General features: G+C 33.2%; 1 protein-coding gene across 4 annotated transcripts; it reads left to right on the top strand.

Moving 5' to 3' along the window:
• Positions 1 to 1,591: 1,591 nt before the first annotated feature.
• Positions 1,592 to 13,145, top strand: LOC133778314 (DNA-directed RNA polymerase IV subunit 1). 4 transcript variants are annotated; one of them, XM_062218201.1, is made up of 20 exons: positions 1,592 to 1,932; positions 2,724 to 2,830; positions 4,043 to 4,202; positions 4,309 to 4,433; positions 4,984 to 5,037; positions 5,123 to 5,344; positions 5,464 to 5,619; positions 5,726 to 5,821; positions 5,934 to 7,838; positions 8,109 to 8,278; positions 8,382 to 8,448; positions 8,528 to 8,646; positions 9,432 to 9,571; positions 9,875 to 10,101; positions 10,273 to 10,446; positions 10,567 to 10,704; positions 11,313 to 11,584; positions 12,235 to 12,346; positions 12,508 to 12,697; positions 12,777 to 13,145. In XM_062218201.1, exons 2-19 carry the CDS (start codon positions 2,726 to 2,728, stop codon positions 12,673 to 12,675), a joined length of 4,410 nt encoding a protein of 1,469 aa, XP_062074185.1. In that variant the 5' UTR covers positions 1,592 to 1,932; positions 2,724 to 2,725; the 3' UTR covers positions 12,676 to 12,697; positions 12,777 to 13,145. The 4 variants fall into 4 exon arrangements, with proteins under 4 accessions (XP_062074185.1, XP_062074184.1, XP_062074186.1 ...); XM_062218200.1 differs by having other exon boundaries at positions 1,592 to 1,869; positions 12,508 to 13,145; XM_062218202.1 differs by having other exon boundaries at positions 9,435 to 9,571; positions 12,508 to 13,145.
• Positions 13,146 to 14,136: the final 991 nt, after the last annotated feature.

The raw sequence follows: 14,136 nt of genomic DNA, 5'->3' as shown, positions 1-14,136 counted from the left end.
TTTTCTTTCCCGCCCTTTGTCCTACTGTTATCGACCGTTTACATTCTTAAAATATAATATTTTTTTCTTCTTTTTTAACAAGTAAAATTTATTAATTTTCTTTCTCTCTCTCTCTTTTGATTTTATCCATCCTACTTCATAATTATGATCTCTTGTTGGACAACTATTGACATAACCAATAGATAATAAAGAAAACGAAATTCATCCTAGTAAAAAATAATCAATATTTTATTTAAAAAAACTCTTTTTTTCTTTTTATGAAAATTAAAATTCAATAATCTATTTAGTACAATTAAGATAAAAATAAATTATTTCAATTATTAGCACCACACAGTATATATATCACCATTCTCCGATCAAATAAATAATAATAAATTAAGGGATATTTGCGATGAAAATACACAAATTATTAAGTTTGTAGCACTTAAATACCCAAGTTATTTTTTTGCTGGCGAAAGTACATTTCATTCATATTTTGTAGCAGTTATTTATTTTGCTGCTAAGTCTACCACATGATGTCAAATTTGTTTATAGCTTGAGTACTTTTATTGTAAATATCTCATAATTTGAGCACTTTGACCGCACATATCTATTAAATTAGATAATTTCACCACAAATATTCATTTAATTTGGTACTTTCACCAAATGTCATAAACACACTTAACGGTTGGAACTGACGCCTGCAACAAAACATAGACGGAAGGTATTTTTGCCGACAAAAAATAACTTGGGTACTTAAGTACTATTAACTTAATAATTTGGGTACATTCGCGGTATATATATATCCCATAAATTAATAAAAAGAATCCTATTCGAAAATCGAAATCTCTTTTATATAATAAGTGTGTAGATAACGGAAATTCTTTGTTTTAACAATTTTTTATTTTTTAATGTCAATTTTAACAGAATATTCTTATATTTAATTGTACTTTATAAACATTACTTAAACTTAAATAAAATAAAATAAATAATTAAAAAAAATTAAAATATGATATTTTTGAGATATTTTACAATGATAATTATTTAAAAATAATAAATAATTAAACAAATTAAATAAGATATTTTTTTAGATATTTTACAATGACAATTATTTAAAAATAATAAATAATTAAACAAATTAAAATATGATATTTTTTAGATATTTTACAATGATAATTATTTAAAAATAATGAAATCATACATTTTATAATTTAAATAAAATTTAATTAAACTTAAACTATATATCTACTGTTAGTTAGCAACAAATTGTTTTTTTTTTTAAAAACTAGCAATAAATTCAAATTTAAAATCCACTTATAATATTTAATATTATATTAAACATATAATATATAATATTTTTTTGTCACTCCCAAATTCAAAAATTAGAACCAATATAAACTTAAAAAAATTATTTAATTAAAATAAAATATTTATTTAAAATTTATATGATATTAATATAAATTTAATAAAAATAATTAATAAAGTATACGAATAAACCTATCTAATGTATAATATTTATATATAAATGGTCATTTTGGTAATTATGTAGAAAAAATTGGTATATATACATATATTCATATATATTAATTCTGACACAACTCAAAAAGGAAAACTTCTCGACCTCGGTCTTCCTCCGGTCTTAGAAATCAGTGTTTGTCTTTCACTTTAATCTGAAAGACCGGCGGCGTTACACTTCTTTCTCTTCTCAATTCTTAATTCTCAATTCTCAATTCTCTCTCTCTCCTACCGACTCACCTAAACGACACTGTTATTTCTGTCGTTTCTCTCATTTACCAATCTCACTCGCCAAAACTATACATTGAAGCAACAATATTAAGACTTGAGAGCCTGGTCTTCGATATAAATATATATAGAAAGAGAGATAGAGAGGTATGTCTCATTGTTTCACTTGATTACTCTACAAGATTCTGTTGAAGACTAATTCGAAGAAAAGTAAGTATTTTTTTGGGGGTTGGGTTGGGGGGCATTTATGTATGATTATGTTATGGATGATTAATATTCTGTTGTTTTGTTTATCTGGGTCAGTTTAACTTTTGTTTTTGAGTACTGGTTTGATTGTTTTTGGGGTGTTTCTCTGTGCTCTGCGTCCGGGGTTGATGGGTTTTTGGCATTGAAGGCTTTTGTTATGTGCATGGAGGTTTGTGTTTTAATTTCTCTGCATGTTCATGATTGATCATTGGCTCTTCTGAGTTCGAGAAATTAGAGTTTTGTGCAATGTGGTTGGAACTTTTGTGTTACTGATTGTTTTCACTAATTTCTGTACTGTAATTGTTGGGTCTCAAAGGCAATATGATTGCTAGCTGTTTTCTTTTTTCTCTTTAATAATTTCTTTTTAATTGTCATGGAATATGGACTGTGAATTTGTGAAAGCTGGGATTTTTTTTTTCTTCTTTGGCCATCGGTTGATGAAAAGATGATAGTCAGTGTACTTGTTTGGTTGATTCGTTTGAGTACGTATGGGTTTATTAGCTTTTAAAAAGTTACCCTGCAACTCTATTAAAAGGTTAATAAATTAGACATGTGCTGTTAAACTTTTGTTATGTGGTTGAGAGTGTTTATTGAATTGATAATTATTGCAACAATGAGGGGGATTGGTTTTATGGGTTGGCCTTGATTTTGCAGGTCATAGTTCTTTTACTATTGCTACTACTAAGTTGTTTCAAACTGGTTATTATTGCTTCAGTGCCCTATTTTTAAGTAGGTGGCTTGATATTTTGCTGCAGGTATGAGGTCACCAGGCCTCATGGGGAAGGAGTTGTATGAAGATGAAGAAGTGCCATTTGGTATCCTAACTGGCATAACTTTTACTATTTCAACTCGTGAAGTTACCGTAAGGACTTTTATACTCTTGCATTATACCTATTGTTTATTGTTCTATCTGCTGCTTGGATGTGATATTTGGACTGGTATATTTATAGTGAAGCTACTGAATATGAGTGTGTGTGAAGGGAATATAAGTTTTTCTACAAACATGTCTATTGATCAAGTCAATTGGTCGTTGGAGAAACTAGCTAGTATAAGTTGGGTTTAAGTGTTTTTATTATTAAAGTTTGATTTTTGCTACTTTTGTAAAACACATTCCCTTGTAATAGTAGTTACTTTTGTGAAAGAAGCCACTTGAGGCTAGCTCAAGTGGTTGGGTTTGTGTGAGTGTGTGGGGAGGGGAAGGGGTTTTAATCACAGTTGTATAAAATAAATAAAAAATACTTTTGTAAGAGAATTCATGATTGTTCTGTTAGGTAATCTACAACTTTCACTTTTTCCATACTAGTCCTTCAATTGAACCTACAATCTTTGGGATGCAAGAAAATCTAGCATAGTGGTAGAAAGGTCTCCATGAGGAGTTTAACCTACCTCATGAGAACAAACCATGGGCAGACCGTTCAACCCATCCTTCATAGATAACTTTTCACTATCAAAAGGAAGGACTTAGACAGAACTTAGGTATGCATTACCAGTTGGGTTTGAGTTTACAACAAAGTGTAGTGTTTCTACCTAGTAAATATAGAGTTCGGATGCTTGTTATCGTATGTTGATACATATATACAAAAAAAAAACTTGCTTCCATGCTTACATGTGTCATTATACAAGCACATGTTTGACTCTTTTTAACAAGAGAGTTTATGTGAGTTTAAAAATACTTGCTTCCATGCTTCCATGCTTACATAAGATATTATCTTCACAATCACTTCGGTGTGTTGTTTTCAGGCTATTGCTAATATTATTATTTGTTTACTTTGGATGTAGCAATATGCTTACATAAATGAGGAGCATGTCATTTTGAATTATGTCTTATGTTTTCTTGATGCATTAGCTTCTTCTCAAAATATATCATTATTCTTATTAGTTTTTAGTTTAGTTAATTCTCAAAATATCTTCTTAATATCATACCTTTTTGACATTTATATCATATCTATACTTTTTGGTGCTGTGCATTATAAATTTTGGTTGGTTCTGATAGTAGCTTTGTACTTTATAGTTCGAAAGTACCATAATTCAATTTTTGTATATTAGTCTTCATGGTGTTTTAATTCCTTTACAGGAAAAGATATCTGAAATATCAATTGAGAATGTCAATGAGGTGACTGATTCGAGAATGGGACTCCCAAATCTATCTCTTGAATGCTCCACATGTGGTGCCCAAAACTCACGGCGTCGTCAAGGTGAATTTGTTCCCTATCAAGAAAGTAAGAGCTGTGAAGGTGCGAATGGACATGTTACATTAAATTCATGGTTCATAATTAGATAATAAGATCCTTTAGTCTTGCTGTAATTGGAAATTGTTCTAAGATGCCTTTTGTTTTCCAGGTCATTTTGGCCATATCAAGTTTCCTTTCACAATACTACAACCATATTTTCTATCAGAAGTCGCAGAGATACTGAACAATGTTTGTCCTTCATGTAAATCGATCAAGCCATCTCATCGAGTTAAGGTCAGGTATCACGTTCCTTATGCTTGATGTGCCAAGGTTAATTAATGATAGCTAATTGAAGTGTTGCACATGTATATATTTGCAAATTTCTTTTTTGAAATAAGCTTTTATATTCACGTAAAATAATGATTGTGATTGAACCGTACTTTTCTTTGCTTTAGAAATTATGGAAGAAAATACTAATATATCTACTTAATTGCTCAACTACTTACATATTAGTTGAGTACGATTGTAATTCTATTTAGTGTATATTATAAAAATCTACTTGAGACATATGGAATCTTTTGACTCAAAGTAGTTTATTTTATTCTCCATTTTTTTCTTAATGGACATCGTGATTTTGTGATTAAAGATGGACATATAATGTTACATGTCTGAGAAACAAGTCTGATGATAAATACATCTTTCTTTTAGGGAAAAAAAAGAATCAAATAATCATTTTAAGTGCGAGCTAATAAAATGTGAGAGTTAAAGGCTTGATTTTACTATGTCTTGTTTTGTCTTTTCCTTTCTTTTTTTAAAAAAATATATCTTGTAATGCATATACCAGGATCCCAACTCTGTAAATGGTCATCATCAGCCTACGGGTTGCAAATATTGTACTGTAAGTTTGTTTGGTCTTTTATTCTATTTGATTTCATTCTTTATGCAGTATTGTAATTTGATATATCTTTATACTAAATAAACAGAGAAGTTTGGTAGGGAGGTACCCGCCAATGAAATTCAAAGTTTCCTCAACTGATTTATTTAGAAGAAGTGCAATTATAGTAGAGGTGGTAAATGAAAGCAATGCAAAATTCCAAAAGAAACCAAGAGAGATGCCAGATGATTATTGGAATTTTTTAATACCAGATGAACAACTTGAAGAAAGTTGCAATAAATCATACAGAAGAGTTTTGTCACATGCACAGGTTAGTAGTATTTAGTACTCTGTTATTTATTGATTTTTCTTCTCTTGTGCAGTTATGTTTAGTTGATTTTTATGAAAATATTAGCCTTTTCGAGTAATTTTTCTTTACTATGCTTGTAGGTATATCATTTGTTGAAGGATGTCGATCCTATGTTCATTAAAAAGTTTGTTCCAAGGCTAGATTCACTCTTTTTAAACAGTTTCCTTGTAACACCAAATTGTCATCGCGTGAATGAATTTACACATGCATTTTCCAATGGGCAGCGATTGACTTTTGTAAGAATATTTTCACCATTTGAGTTTTGGTTTATTTGGTTAGTAGATCACCTATTGATTGTCGTTCTTTCTCTCTTTCGTCCTTGCATGTACCTAATGGTTGTAGGATGAGCGGACCAGAATTTACCGTAAATTGGTTGATTTCAGAGGAGTGGCAAATGAGTTGGCTGCTCGTGTTTTGGATTGCATGAAAATTTCTAAGGCAAGTTAGCCAGCTTATTTCCTTAATTGTGCAAGTCTTTGCGAAGATAACGATTCTTTCTAAGGCAAGTCTTTGTGAAAAATTCTAAATTGGTTATGCATTTTACTTGCAGTTAAACTCTGACAACTCTTTGAGTAAAGATTTGGTTCTTATCCAACAAAAGATAAAAGATTCTCCTTCGAAAACATCTGGTTTAAGATGGGTCAAAGATGTTGTTTTGGGGAAGCGGAGTGATCATTGTTTTCGCATGGTTGTTGTTGGTGATCCAAATATCAAGCTTAATGAAATCGGCATACCATGTAATGTTGCTGACAAAATGTACATTTCTGAGAATTTGAATAGATGGAACTTAGAAAGATCAGATACATGTTCGAATCTATGTTTTATAGAGAAGGGAGGGATCCGTGTTCGTAGGAAAGGTCATCTTGTGAAGGTGCGTCCTATGGATGAACTACAGATAGGAGACACTATATACAGGCCTCTACGTGATGGAGATATTGTGTTGATTAATAGGCCTCCATCCATTCATCAACACTCCCTTATTGCTTTATCAGCAAAGGTCCTTCCAACAACATCAGTTTTATCTATAAATCCACTTTGTTGTTCTCCTTTTCGTGGTGATTTTGATGGTGATTGCCTTCATGGCTATGTTCCACAGTCAGTTGAGACTAGAGTTGAGCTTAAAGAGCTTGTTGGTTTAGATAGACAACTGATCAATGGACAAAGTGGTAAGAACCTGCTTTCCCTCAATCAAGACAGTTTAGTTGCTGCTCATTTGGTGACAGAAGATGGTGTCTTATTGACTCGTTTTCAAATACAACAATTGGAAATGTTTTGTTTGAATCACCAACTGTTTCCTGCAATAATCAAAGCTCCTTTACTTAATTGTCCTGTTTGGACGGGAAAACAATTATTCAGTACGATCTTGCCTTCAGGTTTTGATTATTTTTGCGATTCAAATGGTGTGAATATATCAAATGGGGAGATTATAGCTTCGGAAGGATCTTCATGGTTGCGCGACACAAATAGCAACCTTTTCCAAAACATTATAAAATATTCTCCAGATAAGGTACTTGATACTCTATGTGCTGCCCAGGAAGTTCTTTGTGAGTGGCTGTCGATGAGGGGTCTGAGTGTTTCTCTCTTGGATTTGAACCTCACCTCCGACTTGTACTCAAGAAGAAACTTGATGCACGAAATATTTTATGGTTTACAAGAAGCAGAGCAGACGTGTGTTTTTAAACAGTTGCTGAACTCGTTTCACAAAGTGCTTACAGAATCTGATGACGAGATTCCGAGCTCCATGTCTATTCAAGTAGAACGTTTGTGTTACGAGAAGCAAAAGTCTGCTGCACTTAGTCAAGCTTCAATAGATGCGTTCAAGCAAGTATTTCGTGACATTCAGAGTCTTACCTTTAAATATGCAAGTAAGGACAATTCCTTGCTGGCTATGTTTAAAGCTGGAAGCAAGGGGAATTTGCCGAAGTTAGTTCAGCAGAGCATGTGTCTTGGTGTACAACACTCACTTGTGCCATTATCATTTAGTATTCCTCACACTCTCTCTTGCACTGCTTGGAATAATCATAAGGCATATGGTTTAAACAGGAACGTTGACGATGTTCCCAACTATTCTGGGTCTTACATCCCGTATGCTGTGGTGGAAAACTCTTTCCTTACTGGCTTGAATCCATTAGAATGTTTTGTTCATTCTATCACAAATCGAGATAGTTCATTTAGTGATAATGCTGAACTTCCTGGGACTTTGACCCGGAGGCTTATGTTTTTCATGCGTGATATGCACACTGCTTATGATGGAACGGTAAGAACTGGTAGTGGCAATCAGATTGTGCAGTTCTCGTACAATTCTGATGAAGGTCATACATCTTCAACTGTTTGTGATGGCATAGGTGGCAAACCTGTTGGTGCCTTGTCTGCTTGTGCCATTTCTGAAGCTGCATACAGTGCTTTGGATCAGCCCATTAGTCTCCTTGAAACTTCTCCTCTGCTAAATATAAAGGTGCTGGCTTCTCTCTCTCTCTCTCTCCACCTCCATTTTATGTTATTACATGAACTTAATAAATTGTGTTTTTTGTTCCAAAGAAGTACTTATTACTTAGCATATTAATATTAGGTCAAATGTCTAGTGCTCTCTATATCTTTATCTGCCACGTTTTTGTGCCTATATGGAATATTTGCCTACTTGATGCATCCTTGGTAATGGGTTTTCCCACACCATGATTCTAGAAATGCTTGCCTGACTTTATTTTGCTGATTTTTCATCATACAGAATGCTTTGGAGTGTGGCTCAAGAAAAAGCAAAGCTAGTCAAACCATGTCACTACATTTGTCCAAGAGACTTGGAAGACAAATGCATGGTTTTGAGTATGGAGCCTTAGAAATAAAAAATTATTTGGAGAGACTAAAGTTTTCAAACATTGTTTCTACAGCCATGATAATGTTGGTTTCTATTTTCTTATTTTCTCTGCATTTTTCAGCTTTACATGCACATTTACTTTCGTGCTCTTCTAAGTTCTAATTGCTTTGACTGTTTTTACTTTAGCTACACTCCAACGACTGGTAGCCAGAGACAATTCAGTCCTTGGGTTTGCCATTTTCATATCAACAAGGTAGTACAATTAGGTTCTCAGAACTTCTCTGCTCAAATAAAATCTTGGTTCTCTGGTTTAATTTATTGTTACTTTTCAGGAAATTTTGAGACAAAGAAAACTGAATTTTCACTCTGTAATCAATCATCTTCGTCAAGGGTGGTATGAAATCTTAAATAGATCCAAAGACAACCTACCAAATTGTCAGATAAAGAGCAAGTAAATTGTTCCTCTTTTTTCAGTATAATCATATAATAAAAAAATATTTATATTTGTTTATTGCTTTTCTACAGATTTACTTGTGATGTAGTTTTTTCTTTTTTCTTACTGAGGGTTAGCATAATCTCTATTCTCTACTTGCTCTTCCTGTCTTCACCGAGTACTTTAAGACTTTTTTTTCTTTCTCGACATTATTGAATTGCCATTATTTATTAAACATCATCAAGTGGGAACACTAAGTTTCTCTTGCTTCTTGTTTCTTTGGTTCTCTCTTCTTCCAATTCCATAGGCTTTTTAATTTTATTTTATAAAACTAGCACACATGATGGGGATAATAAACAGAAACAAAGAGGTCCAAGGTTTGAACCCCATACCTCCACCTTATCCCTTACCCCCACACCACTGATGAGCTAGCTTCAGTGGCTTATAGGCTTTCCCAATTTTTCTTAATTGATTAATAAATGGTCTTTTGTATTCTCCTCAAGGAGTAATGCCAGTGTAGTTTCATACATAATAGAGCAGATGGAGTAACTTTGTGAAAGGATAGGTTGTTTTCTACACTTTGAGAAGATATAGAAAGATTCTAGTGCGTTGACTGATTTCTGCTATTTTATAATGGTTTTGATTTCTTCACAACTTGTACTTTCAAGTCCACTTTGTTTAACATCACACAATGTGCAAGTTATTGATTTTGAACTTTCATTATTTGCCTGCTCATATCTGAGGCACCATTCTGCCATGTGCACATCGTCTTACATTCCTGATTGTAGCCATCTCTTTTATAGCAGTGATTGTTCTACTATGGACAAAGAAACAGATTCATATTGCATTGTTGTGAGAGCTGAAAGTTCCCAGAATTCTTACTTAGAGTTGGAGAAAGTTCGAGACAAGGTGTTGCCTACCCTGCTGGAAATGGTTGTAAAAGGTTCGTAGTGAACTAATGTTTGACTTTGTCATTTGTTCATTTTGTGAATGGGAATTTTCTCAGTAGAGATTTGAAGAAGTTTTTCTCATTTTATAGTTATAATAGGGTGACATTGAGAAAGGAATCATGGTAGTATGCCCCTAGACTGGAATGGGACCATGAGAGGCTTTTGCAAGAAGTTTGTTATTGGGATTTGAATTTGTAGAAGTTATATATAGCCCTTGTTGCCACTTGAGTCTGGGGTTTAAACCCTTGTTTATGGTGGTTACTCACGACCCTTTTGTTGCCAAATTTATTCTTTAGGCTTCCAAGAAATTAAAAGCATAGACATTCTATGGAGTGATCGGTTTCGAGAACTCTACCTTAGAGTTTCTATGACACGAGTTTGTAAAAGAAGACTTTGGGGTACCCTTATGGATCATTGTCTCAAAATCATGGATTTAATTGATTGGTCACGCAGTCATCCAGATAACATGAACGAATTCTGTTTGGTCTATGGAGTAGATGCTGGATGGAAGTATTTTCTCAATGTATGTTCCCTTGGCTTTATGCTACCTGCCCTTTACCTTTCTCCCACCCCATTATGCATCTCTTTTGAAATCTCTAGGGGTGGTGGGAGTTGGTGTTGAAGCTGATTTACAAGATTTCTCATGAACTGCTCTCTATAACCACTATAATCAATACTGGATTTTTGAGTGCAGAATTTGGAGTCAGCAGTATCTGATATCGGCAAGAGTATACTCCCTGAGCATTTACTTCTGGTTGCGAATTCTTTATCAGCTACAGGATATTTTGTTGGGTTGACACCGAAAGGCCTTGCACAGCAAAGGGGAAATGCCTCTGTCGCATCACCCTTTACACAAGCCTGCTTTTCTGTTAGTTCTCTTTTTTATATTAGTTCAGTTATCAGCCATTATTTTTAATAACATTTTCTGTTTAAGATAAATGTGATAGGTATTGGTATATTCATATACTCTTTATGGAATATGTTGCAGACTCCTGCTGCTTGCATTATCAAAGCGGCAAAAGCTGAAGTCACAGATGGTCTTAAAGGGAGCCTTGATGCTTTGGCATGGGGAAAGACTCCTCCTTTTGGAACCGGCGGACAGTTTGAGCTTATATATTCGGGGAAGGTATACTCTGACTCTCTATTGTTCTGTCTATGTAGGTAGATTTTACGTTGGTCTTAGTTTATACTGCATCTGAGACAAAATATATTATACCAACAGATTTGTCTCTCATGGATAATAAGGTTTCCAGAATTAGATCATCTCCAATGCAAAAAGACATGTTATTTAGTAATTTACATGCAACAGACTCTTTTCGAGTTGTGCTCCAATGCATACATGCTAAAAGTATTATTATTACTTTTTTTCAACTTTCAAATGCTATTTTTATTCACAAATTATTTTTTTCCCTTTACTAACACTTATTATTTATTTACCATCCAACTACTCACAATAAAAAACATGCTTTATCTACAAATTTAAAGTGCCGTGTTTTAAATTTTTTTTTTATTATTTTTTGTTTTTTGAATGAAACAAACACGTGATCCACACTTTTTTCGTAAACTAAAATAATTCAGTATCATATATATACACATATGTTAAATATTTAATATAGGTGTACTATTATTAATATATGTCAATTGAGCTCCAATGTTGCCTTTTATTTATTTTTTATTTTCATAAAATTTGTTGATATAATCAAAATGTTTTTTTTTTATTTTCAATGCCATTAGGGACACGAGATTGATAAGCCTGCAGATGTATATGACTTGCTGGTTGCTGACATTTCTAATAAACAAAATGTAATGGAAAAGCCTAACGCAGTGAATCATACATCAGTGAAATCCGTGAAATTTGGTGCTCAACTTTTATACAAGTATGGAAATTCTGCCTCAAAAGGGCTTAAAAAGTTGGGTATTTCGAAAGCATCCATAACCATAAGTAAGCTTTTCACTGTGAATGATATTTGGAAACTCGAAAGCCAACTACAGAGTATCTTGAAAAAGTAAGTTAACTTGAACAAGTTCCTCTCCTTATAATTTTTGTTTGACTTTGCATTAGTGACCATCATTAGTTTAGATTACATATATTCATGTGGTCTGGTGAATTTGTGATGCCTCATTGAATAGTCTTATCCTTTGTACCCGGATAGCTCAAATGGTTATGCATGTTGTTTGCTCTCACAAGGTTTGAATCCCTCTCGAGTACCTTCATAGCAATTTGCTATAGTTTCTTGGTCCCCAAATACTGTAGGATTTGATGGGTAGCCTAGTTTCAAAAATAAAATAAAATAAGCAGTCTCATTCTTTGTTTTTTCAGAACTGAGGTTAATTTTGAGTGACTTTCTTGCCCTTGGATTTCATGGGAATGGACCTGCTCTGGCCATTGTTTATTGGAAAATAAAAAACTCAAATACTCATTTTTGTACTAAAATATCTCTTAGTTTTTTTTCTTCTAAATTTGAACTAAGGCCTGTGACTAGGTGGGCCCCTTCGAACTTCATCTCGGTTCTTAAGTTTTCATACGGGCTCCAGCCATCCGCGACTTGCAGATATTCTTTCTTGAGTTGCATGTGTGACAATAAGAATGATTTATATGTCATCCTAGTGTAAACATAAACAAAGTTCCTTATTTCTTTGCATCTTTTGTGTATAGGTATGAAATAGATGAGAGGCTAAATGACTTGGACAAGTCAACCTTGATGTTTGCATTACATTTTCACCCCGAAAGAGATCTTAAAATTGGCGTTGGAGCTCAAGACATAAAGGTAAGCTAAGTTGATCTTTGCTGTTGTCCTCGTCTTTCTAAATTTCAATCTTAGATGTTTTCTAGCAAAATATTTTAGCATTTATGAGTAACATTTTCCATCTTAGATGTTTTCTAGCAATATATATTAACACTTATGTGTAACGTTTGCTTCATTGATAGGTTGCATATCACAAGGAACATGAGAATAGTCGCTGCTTTATGTTGGTAAGAGTTGATGGTACCGTGGAAGATTTCTCATACCGTAAGTGCATACGTGGCGCTCTGGAGATCATTGACCCTCCAAGGGCAAAGACTTATAGAACAAAGAAACAAAATGGCTCTGATTGAGTTAGCTGACAGAAAATCCAAGGTGGAACATGCAGTTATAATTTGTTTTCTCTACAATAATCATATGGTAATCTCAAGCCTGCTTTTCTTTTTATCTTTAGGCCATTCATTCCATATCAACTAAACTTCAATTTTACCCTGAACAATGGTGCTCTTATGAATTTCTAACAAAACAAAAGACTAGGAATCAGAGTCTTTTTAAAGTGTACTAGGGAGAGGGCATACAAAAGCTGTAAGCCAATCTTTTTTGTTTTATTTTTTTTGGGTAGTGATGTTCTTTTTATTGTTTTTTCTCATGTATAGTACAATCTTTCCAAAGCTTCTTTTTGCTTCTTTCACTTTAACTTTGTTTGCCTTCCATGAAGATTGGGCAAAAAAAGGTCTAGTTGAAGCAGCAAAGAGAAGCTGGTAAAAGGTCAATCCCCCATTTTTTACCCCCAATATTAATGATCTTTTTGAATGCTTGACAATTGAATAATTCTTTTTCTTTCTATTCACTTGGTGATGTGCCTTCTTTTTTAGCACTTGACTTTGCTATGGATTCTCATATCATGACATAACTAAACAATAAAAATTTGAATTTATGTCTTTCTATTTTCAGTAAAATACCCTTTATTCTAGTTTAGATTGTTACTCCCTCTAGTTATTGCCTGAATATTCTTAGGAGATTGCCATGTATCCCGAGTACCAGCATCTGTAAGTGGTTGACCGTTAGTTTGATTCGGTTTAGGATTAAGAGTAACTTAACTCAACCTGGTTGACACTTAGTTCAACTCAGGTTAGGATTAATATTAACTCGATCTAGTCGAGATTTAAAAACATTTTTTAGCTTTTTATATTCTTGGGTTTATACCTTTTTAGACCTTGTGTTTTATCTCATTACCTGTTTGGACCCTGTATTTTGTAAAATGGTTCAAATAGGTAACAATAAAGTTTTTAGGCAAAATGGCTGTATTTTTGTTCTGAGTTGTTAGTTTGATGAATTATTTGTAATTTTAGTTCAGAAAACTTTGATCAAAATTGGATTTAAAGGTCTATTTGAACTATTTTAGAAAACTTAGAAAACACAAGGTCCAAACAAGTAATGAGACAAAACTCGGGGTCTAAAAAAAAGTATAAAACCTATATTCTTCCATAATTCTATCATATGATTATCATAACATGAACAGAATATTGAAACAATCAAAGTAGCTGTTTTTGACCATTGGATCAACCTAACACTAGTCACCATGATTGAAAGTCTATCTTCCCCATCACCTCCCCCAATTGGGTTTGGTCTAGGAAAAAAAAATAAAGAAAAGTAAGTGATTGCTGGCTTGGCTGACTGGTAAGTTTAACAGGGGGATTGGGTAGGCGTCAAGATGTAGCAACCAAAGATCCTTGCCAACCTTCTATTTTTATTTTATTTTATATTATTAGTTTTGGTGATAATGTTTTACACTCACATGACTTTCTCAATTA

Source organism: Humulus lupulus, chromosome 5, assembly GCF_963169125.1.
Source record: "Humulus lupulus chromosome 5, drHumLupu1.1, whole genome shotgun sequence".
Taxonomy (NCBI): Eukaryota; Viridiplantae; Streptophyta; class Magnoliopsida; order Rosales; family Cannabaceae; genus Humulus; species Humulus lupulus.
The sequence above is the reverse complement of the archived record's forward strand: the minus strand, read 5'-3'. Positions and strand labels throughout refer to the sequence as shown.

Coding starts and splice junctions, on each gene's coding strand:
- LOC133778314 (XM_062218200.1), top strand. CDS start 2,726: ATGAGGTCACCAGGCCTCATGGGGAAGGAGTTGTATGAAGATGAAGAA. Junction 7,839..8,108: donor CTCCTCTGCTAAATATAAAG/GTGCTGGCTTCT, acceptor TTCATCATACAG/AATGCTTTGGAGTGTGGCTC. Junction 10,447..10,566: donor TTACACAAGCCTGCTTTTCT/GTTAGTTCTCTT, acceptor AATATGTTGCAG/ACTCCTGCTGCTTGCATTAT.